Source organism: Aethalodelphis obliquidens, unplaced genomic scaffold (assembly GCF_003676395.1).
Source record: "Aethalodelphis obliquidens isolate GAN/ISIS:26980383/991018 unplaced genomic scaffold, ASM367639v1 scaffold12, whole genome shotgun sequence".
NCBI classification, from domain to species: Eukaryota; Metazoa; Chordata; class Mammalia; order Artiodactyla; family Delphinidae; genus Aethalodelphis; species Aethalodelphis obliquidens.
In genome coordinates, this window is record NW_020837956.1 from 19,978,803 (window position 1) to 19,990,839 (window position 12,037).

Here is a 12,037-nt window from a genome sequence, read left to right on the forward strand (position 1 = left end):
TCTTCGGTGGATTAGTATAAGCTGGGGGCTGCCTGGTTCTGCCTTTATTAAAACATCTCATTCTTGAATTCTCCCACGTTGGAGTGACATTTGGAAGAACAGAGTCCCTACTTTACAATGCAAGTGTTTTTGAGTGGGTCTTTTGGCCATTCGTAGCTCCATGTGGAAGCCAGCCCCACTCACTGATGCCTGCAGCACAGGGGTCAGAACTACCATTGGTGAGAGGTTATTTGGGGACAGGTAAGCCTGGATGGGGTGAGGGACCTAGAGCAGTGAGGGGACCAGGGAAGGCCATCTGGGGAGAAGAGCACCCAAACCGGGAGGCTGGGGACATGTTCGGAAAAGGAGGTGGAGAAGGCAACTTGAATTTCTTGACAGTTTTGGCAGAGGAGCTGCTGAGAATCATCTCATACTCTTTGCCACTTGCGGGCAGGTTTTTGCATTCCTGCATTAAGAAATCACCCAGTCTGGGGACTTCCCTGGTGGCGCAGTGGTTAAGAATCCACCTGCCAATGCAGGGGACATGGGTTCGAGCCCTGGTCCGGGAAGATCCCACATGCCTCAGAGCAACCAAGCCTGTGCGCCACAACTACTGAGCCTGCGCTCTAGAGCCCGCGAGCCACAACTACTGAGCCGCATGCCACAACTACTGAAGCCAGTGTGCCTAGAGCCCGTGCTCCTCAACAAGAGAAGCCACCGCAATGAGAAGCCCACGCACCACAACAAAGAGTAGCCCCTGCTCGCCGCAACTAGAGAAAGCCCACGCGCAGCAATGAACACCCATGCAGCCAAAAAATTAAAAAAAAAAAAAAAAAAAAGAAATCACTCAGTCTGGATGGCTACACACCTCAGCCTCCCAGAGCCCTCCCATTCTCCCCAGAACCCAAATCTGATTGCCAAGCGTCTGCCCTGCAGCTCATTGTTCTCCTACTTAATCCATCTTCTATTCCCTTTGGAGGGAAGGGAGAGGGATAGTGATGATGTGGAGGAGATACAGGCAGGTTTGCCCATTCCTTCCTTGCCTTTTATTTGTACAATACAGACACCGTTTCCCTGACTCACTATTTGTGGGGTCTCCAGAAAAAATTAATTCTGAATGCTTTATCTCCCCTGCTAGTCTGTGGGAGCCTTGAATGTAGGAACCAGGACTTCATGTGTCTGAAGCCTCACATAGTGCCTGGCACACGACAGGTGTACAAAAAATGTGTGTTGAATTTAAATGAACAGCAAGTCATCTGAACAGTTTAAAGTTGGAAGCTTGACATCATTTAGTCTAGTAGCTCTCAAACCTGGATGTGCATTAGAATCACCCTAGGAGCTTTAAAAAAAAAATTAGAGCTCTAGTCCCTCCTTAGACCAGTTAAATCAGAATCTCTGAGAGCAAGATTTTCATAGTTAAATGACCAGAAAAGAGCTCATCACTTGAAGGCATGCTGCAGTGAATCCTTTTATGAAACTGAGGTCACTTTCTAATGCACCCTAATTATCCACTGCATTATGTTTCAGTCATATAATACATTTTCTTAAAGTTGAGCCTATGTGCTCTAAATACATAGAACATGAATTTTTAAATAAGTAACTAGCAAATATAGAAGAAAAAAGGTAATTTTCACTGGGTATTCAGAGACTTGCCCATTTGTGGAGTGGCAAAAGGTTCAGCATGATATCATAATGGTTGAGCTGAATTTCATTTGAAAAAATGACAAATAACCCAAAGGATGGAAAGGAGTGAGAGAAGGAAGACCCCCACCCCCAATATGAGTCTTTGTGTGACCTATTGGGACAGATTCTGGTCCAAAGACACCTTCTTTGGGGACTTCCCTGGCGGTCCAGTGGTTAGGACTCCGCATTTCCACTGCAGGGGGCAAAGGTTTGATCCCTGGTCGGGGAACTAAGATTCCATATGTCTCACGGTGTGGCAAAAAAAAAAAAACCCAAAAAACAAAGACACCGCTGGAAATGTGTATATATCTGAATATCCTCCGTTTAAACAGAACAGAAGTGATAAGAATCTAGTGTGGGTTTTAATTATATTAAAGTGTCTGCTGAGAGAAGCTTGGCCAGCACTACCTACACAGCCCCAGCTGCATGGAGATGGCAGGGAGGGTTTTAGAGATCACAGCACTTCAGGACTGGAGCAGGATAGAGACAGGCAGAACCTCAACGTCTTTCTCTGAGTGTGGTCCGGAACCAGCAGTGTGGACCTCCCTCATCCAGGAGCTCGTTAGACCTACTGAATCTGAATCTGCACCATAACAAGATCCCTGGATGGTGTACAAATACACGGAAGGTTAAAAACATTGCCTTTAAAGGTGCCCCACTCAGCCCCCTTCTGATGATTGCCACTGGCTTTACATGGAGAGGGCTAGATCTTTTCTTTCTCACCCCAGTAGCCAGTGTGTAATAAACTCTTACAATATTTTAACAGCCTTTCTGAGCCCTCATGACATTTTCTCTTTATAGGGAAAAGAAAAAAAAATTAAAAAGAAATGAAATAGTTGTCATTACTGATTTGAGGCCCAGAGGGAGAGAGGAAGAGATCAAAAGTCAACATCTGTGATTCTGCAAATAGAAAATGAAATGTTTCCCAGGCGGGCTGGGAAGCAGCCATCGAGTGCTCGGCTGGTCCTTCGTGGTCCTGTCAGAGGTGGCTGAGTTCAGCCCAGAGCCTTTAAAGGGCTGAGGTGGGAGCGCTTAGCCAAACCCCCAGGAAAACTTGAGGTGGGTCTGCAAAGGCCTAGGCACCAAGAGCGCAGGCCACTAACAGTCCTCTGCTCACTGGAGACCCTCACAAGGAGCAGGATAAAATATCACCTGGACGTTGGACACTTCGTACAGGTAATGCTCCAGTTACCTCCTCCCCACCCCCACCCCCAGCTCTGAGCCTTGTCCTTCCTCTGTCTGGGGACCAGGTCTATCTGGGGAGCATGAAAGTGATGTAGAGTCCGGAGCCTTCTTTCTGCTCTGAGAGAAAAGCCAGAGTGTTGCAAAGTAATCAAGCTGCCAGCGTTCTGCGCTGGGGTCGAACATGATGGGGGCCGGTGGGGTGGTCAGGGAGTGAGGGGATTCGTTCCAGAGACTTAAGTCTCCCAGAAATCCCTGTGATCCATCCATACCTGGATGGGCTTCCCCATCAGGGCTCCCAGAAGAGGTGGGACAGAAGCAAAAGTAGTGAATGTTACAACTGGCTTTAGTGAGCTCCTCCTGTGGGCCAAGCATGATACCAGGTCCTTTTCAAGCATCATCCCTGTTACTCTGAACAGGAACCCTACAAAGCAAGCAGTCTCCCATTTTACAGCAGAGAAAAGCTGAAGCTCAGAAGGCATGAGTACCATCTCTATGTTCAAAGAATTAATACACAGCAGAGCTTGGATGAATACCCAAGCTCAGTGGTCTTCTCCCTACTGTACCTGCCTCTGTACCCAGGGATTGAGAAGCACCCAGTTCTGGCCCTAGCCCTTAATTAATTGGCCCCGTCACCTTAAGCAAGGCCTTTTGTTTCTCTTGGCCTTGGTGTGCTCATTTGTAACAATGGGGATTAATAGGCCTCTCTTGTGTTTTAAAGTGCCTGGCACTCAGCAAATCCCCACTGAGTACTAGTTTTCTTCCTTCTTCCTTTTAAAATGAAGGGATGGCCTTGGCACTAAGATGTAAGTCGTGGAGGTTTAAGACTGTGTGGCTGACCACCCGCAGGGAGGGCTACTATCTCAGATGGAAGGGCTCCTCCGGCGGGGTTCCTGTGTGAACCAGCATCTTTGCTCTCCTTCAATGCCACACCTGGCTCAATGCTCTGATCACTCTTGTCCTCTGTGTAGCCTTGGGACCTCCAACCAGACAGGCTCACCTTGACCCAGATGCAGTTTTCTTTTCCCTACTCTGAATTCTGGCCAAGAGCAAACCTCAGATACACTGACCTCAGGACCATCGATTCTTGGGCCTTCTGCCGGCACTCCCAGCCTGAAGGGCTCCAGTGAGGGAGGATGCTGGGGGGCCAGGGCTAGAATGGTTCCTCTGCTCCGCATCCCCTCTCCACCCTGCGTCCCCTCTCCACCCTGCATCTCCTCTCCACGGTGGGGAGAACACATGTCAGTCCAGCGATTCAGTGCTGAGGGGCCGCGAGCCAGAGTCCCCTGGCACCCTGAACAGGGTGCTCATTGCTGCCTGGGCTCACGCCTTAATCACTCAAGAATCAGAGCTGGGTATCACTGAACCACTCTTCATTCCTGACTGAGTACTAGGCAAACGGTCAAAATTGGATGCATTCCTGGCTTGAGGGTTGAGAGTAGGAAGAAACACCTTCTTTGTATATTTTTTCTATATGTTTGGGTTATGGTTTCTTTGTGGGGTAAAGCATTAAATGTTGGTGCTCTTTAACCAGTAATTCCATCTTCCTGAGGACATATTCTGGGATAGGAACTAAGGTGTATATAGATGTTCATGACATTGCCACTAAAGATACAGAAAATAGCATAAATGTTCAACAATAGGGAAATTGTTGAACAATTATGCTACAGCTTTATGATGGACAATGATATCCATTAAAAGTGATGTTTTCAAAAAAAAAAAAAAAAGTGATGTTTTCAGGGGACTTCCCTGGCGGTCCAGTGGTTAAGACTTTGCCTTCCAATGCAGGGAGTGCAGGTTCGATCCCTGGTCGGGGAGCTAAAATCCCACATGCCTCGTGGCCAAAAAACCAAAACATAAAGCAGAAGCAATATTGTGACAAATTCAATCAAAGTTTAAAAATGGTCCACATCAAAAAAAAAATCTTAAAAAGAAAATAAATAAAAGTGATGTTTTCCAAGAACTTTAATCACTGGGCAAATACAAGAATCATGTTAAGAGAAAAAAGTGGGATTCAGAACTGCATACACAAATTAATTATAATTGTGAAACTATATGTAATACAGATGTGTGTGTGTATATAATATATAATAGAATAATATGTAAAAGACAAAACCCTAAATGTTAACAGTAGCTGTGGATTATTTAATTATGGGTTTATTTATTTATTTCCTTGTTTAATCCTTTCTATATTTTCAGGTTTTCTTGTCAAATTTTAAAAATATATTTTAGGAGAGGGAAATCTGTTTGTATAAAGGGCACTCCTTAAACCCCATCCAACCAGTACCCGCCACGCAGGCTGATGCTGGGCTCCTGGCTCACCTTGTTGGTGTGTGGCAGCTGTGAGTCCACTGTCCCTCTTGCTCCAGCCCAGTCTTCTCCATCTGCTTCTCCAAATCCTGGGCCAGCTGTGTGTGTGGCTCTGTGGGTCACCAACTAACCCTGCAAGTCACCTGTGTCACTGAAAGGAAGCAAGACAAATGCAAGTTGCAGTTTCTCCCTGAGGGGCCCAGTTCATTTTTGTAGGTTCCAGTTTGTCCTTTTCTCCCCTACTTCACATTTATCTTTCCTTCCCAACTGCTGGCCCAGGGGACTTCAGGCCCAACACTGGATGCAGAAACAATGACTTTATGTAGACTGCTTAACCAGATCCGCAACTGTGTGATGCCTAATTCTCCCCCAAATGTCTTTACTTGGTATCACTCATCGTGGCTCTGCTTCTCTGATCAAACTCCAGTGGATAAAGTGAGGGGTGCAGGGACACAAAGTTAAACCCCAGAGCTGGGCTTTGATCCCAAGACTCTCCAAAGCCCACCTTCTTCCATGACAGTATACAAATGCAGATTCCAGGGCCTACCCCAGACCTACTGAGTCAGACTCTCTCATGTGTGAGGTTGGGAATCTGAATTTTAAATACTCTGTCCAAGTGTTTCCTCTGCACTCTAAAGTTTGAGAAGTCCGAGGGAGTAGAGTTGGTCTTCCTTTCCCCACCCCATGTGTTCAAATCTGTACTATATCTCTGACATCGATGCCCTTTGGAGGAGGTGATTTTCTCTTGCTTTTTTCCCATCACCTGTGCTCCTCCCCCTGGAATGGGCTGACATCTGAAGGCTGGACTCCCAGGCCAGCTGCCTGTCGTCAAGCTATCGTCCCCCTTGGTCTCTGGCCAAGTGGCTGCCAGTTGGCTGCCAGGGGCAAAGGGCAGCTGACTCTCAGGCTGGGGCAAAAGGTCAAGGGTACACCCTGCTTGAGTAGACAGTTACCAGCCCATCAGGGAAGCTCACACAGGGCACCCACATTGGGGCAGCAGTGGCCTCTGCTGGACACACAGCCAGGAAAGGCCACCTCTAGGCTGACCCAGGCTTTGCACTATGATGGCCTCAGCCCACTGGGAGCAGCTGGATGGACATGAGATGGATCTGAAAGCCTGAAGCCACACCAGGTCACATGCCTGAAGAGATCCCTTTGCAGGAGAGTCCGAAAGGCCTGCTGTGCCTTTGTTCCAAGGAACTGAGTGTTTTACAGACTTTCACAATCCAGTTCAATGCACATTTGTCAGGTGTTTGCGATGTGCTGAGCACAGGGGTGGGAACTGAGGCACAGACAAGGGGAAGGGTAGGTCTCGTTCTGCACGTTGCTCACACTCCTGCTGGGGGTCGAGACCCACACTTGTGGAATCACGGACTGGAAGGCAGAGCTGGAAGGGGCCTCCAAGAGCTCGCCAACCCTCCCTCCCCCATTATAAAGAGGAAACTGAGGTCCAAAGAGGTCAAGGGTACAAGGCCTAGAGCCAGAGTTGATGGCAGAGGCTGCACTGGGTGCCACAGGCAGAGAAAGGAAAGCGACACCAACGAGGGCTGGGAATGGCGGGGCGGGGGGGCCCACCGAGATGGCATCTAAACTGAGTTCTGAAAGAACGGGAGGAAACAGGTGAAGGACGGTGGGGAGGAGGAATCCAGGAGGCAGGAAAAGAATGAAACAAGACCTGGGACCTTGGTGCCCACTGAAGTACTGGAAGAGAGACCCCCGAGGAAGGGTCAGCTGCATAATTTGGGGACCCCATGCAAAATAAAAGTTCAGGGTCCCTGCTGGGTTAGGAAAGTCATTCTCCCCTCCCACAGCTGAAGGGCTACCACCTCAAGCCACAGAGGCCAGGTGACCTCAAGGGATTGCAATCCTCACACCCAGATGCACTTGTACCTCCATCAGGGGTCGGCAGGAGGTTCTAGCCAGGCCACCTATGCCAGCCCTGAAGGAGGACGGCTGCTGGCAACCCCACCCTGAGATGTGGCAGGGTGGGAGCAGGGCATGTGCCTGACCATGACCTTCCCCATACCTGTAATCAGGTCCATGGGTCTGTCCCTCCAGTGAGACCTGGTCACCCCTGGGCAGAGAATGGCAGTGGCTGCAGGAGAGGGGTGGGGAGGGGCAGGCAGGCAGGGCCTGGAGCCCCAGGGGGCAGGGAAGAGGGTCCCCGGGAGGCGGCAAGGGGAGGGACCATGAATGAGACCAGGCTCCACTGTCCCATCAGACTTCACTCAAAAACACAAATTCAAAGAGAGAATTATTAAGAATTTCAAGACAGCAACTGCAGAGCATTAAACCAAGAGTGGAGGGACCCTTTAGGAGTGCGGGGCCTTGTGTGACTGCACTGGCCACATGTCTATAAAGCTGGCCCTGCCCAGGGGACCTTGCCTGCAGCCCTCGCGTCCATCCTAGGGAGCTCCGTCCGCAGCACAACTAGTCACTAACAGCAGTCAACACCCAGTGAAGAGAGAACAGAAGAAACGAAACCAAGAGCCAGCGCAGAAGCTCAGAGGAGGCAAAGTTGAGGGAATGCAGTACAGACAGAGAGAGAGGAAGGGAGAGAGAGAAAGACTGTATGTGACAGCCACCAGGGAAAAAAAGTGTACTTTAAAATTTTTTATTGAGTATCTTCCACTTGGGCTAAATGATGTCCTATTTTTTTTTTTTTTAACAAAAAGCCCTATTTTGATTCTCCATCCCAGCAGACTGCCATTTGACATTCAAAACTACATCAGTACCATAAAAACAAACCTGTGGATGCTTGTTAGTAAACAGTTTGGGGGAGCTGTAAAAATATTTTCAGTTGGTGAACACTTTTTGCAATTTTAGTCTAAATAAGACTATCCACAAGAATATAACATTTGTGATGTTCTCCAAGTTTTAAATGTCAAGTTAAAAAATAGAAGTACTTTTTTGTTTTAAGCTGCCTATATTTACAAAGCACTGTTTTCATTGCGTTGTTTACAAATGCCTTGTTATTTGATTCCTACGTCAGCCCTGTGAGCTAAGGGTCAGTGTCTGCTGTACAGACACTTATCTTAGAAAGTGCACCCCAGGCCTGGCTTTAGGTCCGAGCTCTGAGACCTAACCTCTCTGCCCTCGGTGTCCTCATCTGTGAAATGGGAACAGCTTAATCTCTCATATGCTATCATCAGGTGTCATGCTAAATGAGTGTGTGTTGGAGCCCTGGTGTAATGGCTGGTACAGGGCAGACATTCAAGTGGTAGGTTTTCATTAAGTTCCTTAAATTCTCCCCTAAATCCTATGCAGGGGGTATGATCATCTCTGTTTGTTAGTGCAAGGAGAAGAAGGGACCTGGTGAGCAGAACTTCAGGAACTGCCCCTGGGCCGCCTGACTCAAAGCCTGGGTTGTCTCCACTACCCCACACCCTCAGTAACCCCCCGCAGGTGCTAATGTCCCCACTTCAAACGTGGGAACTGAGCTTCAGAGAGTTAAGTGATAGGCTCAGGGGCCCACAGCTCATAAAAGGAGAGGGGTCACCTTTAGACACTAAATCAGAGACAAAGAAATGCATGTGAAGCAGAAATAGAGAACAGACTGGAGATTGCCAAGGAGGAGGGGGGTGGGGGAGGGATGGATTGGGAGTTTGGGATTAGCAAATGCAAACTATTATATACAGAATGGATTAAAAAACAACGTCCTACTGTATAGCACAGGGAACTATATTCAGTATCCTGTGATAAACCATAATGGGAAAGAATATGAAAAAGAATAAAAGAATGCATACATATATATCAATACATAAATGTATATGTGTAACTGACTTTGCTGTACAGTAGAAATTAACATAGAATTGTAAATCAACTATACTTCAATAAAATAAATTTTAAAGAAAGAAAATAGCAAGACAAAAAAAAAAAAGAAAGAAATAAAGAAATGCATGTGAAGTGCTTAGCACAGCTCCAAAATGATAAGGAGGAGGGAAAGGAGGGGGGAGGCAACCCCCTCTCTGCCACAGCTGCCTCCCTCCTCCTGGTTTCACCACCTTCAAGACACAGGCTATTGTCGGGGGGATGGAAGGCACTGTGACATTTCCCCTCCCTCAACTCTGGGTCATACTTTGTCATCCAGTCCCACAGTCACAGCCCTGGAATTACTGGCCCCTTAGCCCCCAGCATGATGTCCTGCCACCATCCAGGCACTTTCATTTCAGGGTGACATTGACACACAGATCTGCTAAAAATAAGATCACGCTCCTATTTCAACGGGAGCATTGCAGTGGTGTATGAGCCTGCTAAGGAGCGCCCCCTCCTGGCCCCTGGTCAAACAAGGAGGGAAAGCTCTCTGTTTGCAAGCTAACAAGTGCTGAAGGCAGCCAGCATATTTCTTTTCCTACACCTGGCCTCACTGTAATCCCACCCACTGGCCACTGCTACCAGGAAATGGTGGTGACCAGAGGCAGGAGATCTGTGAGAGGCATTTTTCAATCTATCAAGAGATGAGCACTGGTGTCTCTCTTTTTTTTTTTCTTAAATAGACAATACGTTTTAGAGCAGTTTTAGGTTCACTATACGTTTTAGAGCAGTTTTAGCAAAATTGAGTGGAAAGTACAGTGGGTTCCTGTATACCCTATGGCTCCCCACATACACAAAATTCCCCCATATCAACGTACCCCACCAGTGTGATATATTTGTTACAATCAACGAACCTGCACTGACACCTCATGTTCACCCAGAGTCCATAGTTTACATTAGGGTTCACTCTTGGTGTTGTACACTCTGTGTTTTTTTGTTTGTTTTTTTGGGGGTCTTTTTGGCTGCACCATGCAGCATGCAGGATCTTAGTTCCCCGACCAGGGATCGAACCAGCACTCCCTGCAGTAGAAGCACAGAGTCTTAATCACTGGACCACCAGGGAAGTCCCAGTGTTGTACACTCTGTGGGTTCGGAAAAACTGTATAGACATGTAACCATCATTATGATATCACACAGAGTATTTTCACTGCCCTAAAATCCTCTGTGCTCTGACTATTCATCCCTCCCCTCTAACCCCTGGCAACCACTGATCTTTTCACTGTCTTCATCATTTTGCCTTTTCCAGAATCTCATACAGTATGTAGGGTTTCCAGATTGACTTCTTTCACTCTGTAATAGGTATTTAAACTTCCTTTATGTTTTTTCCCTCTACTTATAAGGATACCAGTCACTTTGGACTTAGGGACCACCCTAATCCTGTATGACCTCATCAGATGTAACTTGATTACATCTGAAGACCCTATTTCCAAATAAGCTCATGTTCGCAGGTTTCAGAGGTTAAGACTTGAACATATCTTTTGGGGGGACAGAATTCAACCTATAGCACAATGTTTTCCCCATTATATCAGCTGCCTCATCTGAAACATGACTAAAATGTCAAATGCTTCATTCAGGCATTATTTGTTCTCAGTTCTGCTTGAAGACTTCATACTACGGCAGAAAGAAATAAGAGTGGTCCTTGAGCTGTGGGTTGGCATCCCAGCTCTGCTGTACATTACAAGTGACTATTCTCATCTACTTGCCTCGGTTTCCACATATGTAATTATAAGGAAGTCAGACTGGATAGGTAGTAAGGTCCCTTTAGATCTTGATTTGACTATAATGACAAAAATCTTATATAGCACCTATGTCCAAATTATAGCTATTTTAACCCAATGCAATGAATATTTACTCAGCGCCTCTATGTATCCATCTCTAATTATATTGCATTTTCCACAACTAGGTATGTTCCCTAGGGCAGTGACCATGACTAGCGCCTAGTGTGGGCTCCGGAAATGCTTGTTAAATAAGCAAGAACACAGGAGACAGAGATCAGAGTGTCAGATTATGTTGACTCCAAGTGCTGCAAGTGTTTATGCCTTGTTTCCCCAAAGGGGGTGTAAGCTTCTAGTGGACAGAGCCTTCCTCTGTTATTTACAACGCCCAGGGCAGGGCTAGAGGCAGTAGAGATGCACCACATAGTTTAACACCCTCCCCCTTATTCATTTTTACATAAACACATAAATGTGATCACATCAGACTCGTTGGCTCTTTTTTGTTATGGTTCCCTTTTGTTTGGTTCCAACTTTCCTCTCTCCCCCACCCTCTTCAGCACCTACCACAAACCCAAATCCTGCCAGGGGTAACGGATATTAACAATCTTGTATGTTTCTTTCCATATTTTTCTCCATATATGTAGACTCATATAGAGGCACATATTCATGTACATAAGTACTCATGTCATAAATGGGGAGGTTGTTTGTCATGGTTTTATATGATAGGATCATATTTTAGATGCTTTAAAAGCTAAAATATTTTGCTTTTCTCATTTAATAATAACTCTAATTTGAAATTTTCAGTGACGCACATTATTTCATGGTACAGGTGTACCGTAATTCATTCAGCAGGTGGCAGATGGGTCATATTTGATGTGTTGATCACTTGTTCTTGAGGAAGAGAGTTGCCGAGAATTCTCTGCTCTTACTGACAAATTATGTTATCCTCATTTCCCACCCTCCTCCCTCTGCCCCAGAGGTGTTCACACGGGCCTGCCAGTACTTGGAGTTCTGACTTCTCCCATCAAATCGGAATCCACACGGTTCTCAATATTTCATCTTAATGGGATCCAACACTTTTAAAAATGGAATCCAGACTTCCTGGGCTGTTTCCAAAGGAGATGACTTTTTACTTAATGCCATCAACCCTGCTAATCCTGTCTGAAATCTAATCAACACATCAGACACGGGAAGAAAATGCTGTTTCTTAAGTGAAACAGAACAAATTTTCCACAATGAGATGTGTCTCCTCTTGATCAGGAGCCCTGAAATGCGGGAGGGGCAATTTCCAGGAGCCCTAAATGGGCTGAGAGGCAGGTGAAGGAGGTGGTCCTTGCAGGGAGAGGCAGCAGAGC

At 46.6% G+C, this 12,037-nt stretch overlaps 1 protein-coding gene across 1 annotated transcript in view; it reads right to left on the reverse strand.

The window, feature by feature from the left end:
• The window catches only part of LBH (LBH regulator of Wnt signaling pathway), a 56,193-nt gene extending 50,888 nt beyond the window's left edge, over positions 1–5,305 (reverse strand). The window contains exon 1 of the mRNA XM_027113471.1: positions 5,167–5,305. Within this exon, the coding sequence (XP_026969272.1) occupies positions 5,167–5,228 (62 nt within the window). The 5' untranslated portion in view covers positions 5,229–5,305. The remainder of the gene's footprint in view (positions 1–5,166) is intronic.
• Positions 5,306–12,037: the final 6,732 nt, after the last annotated feature.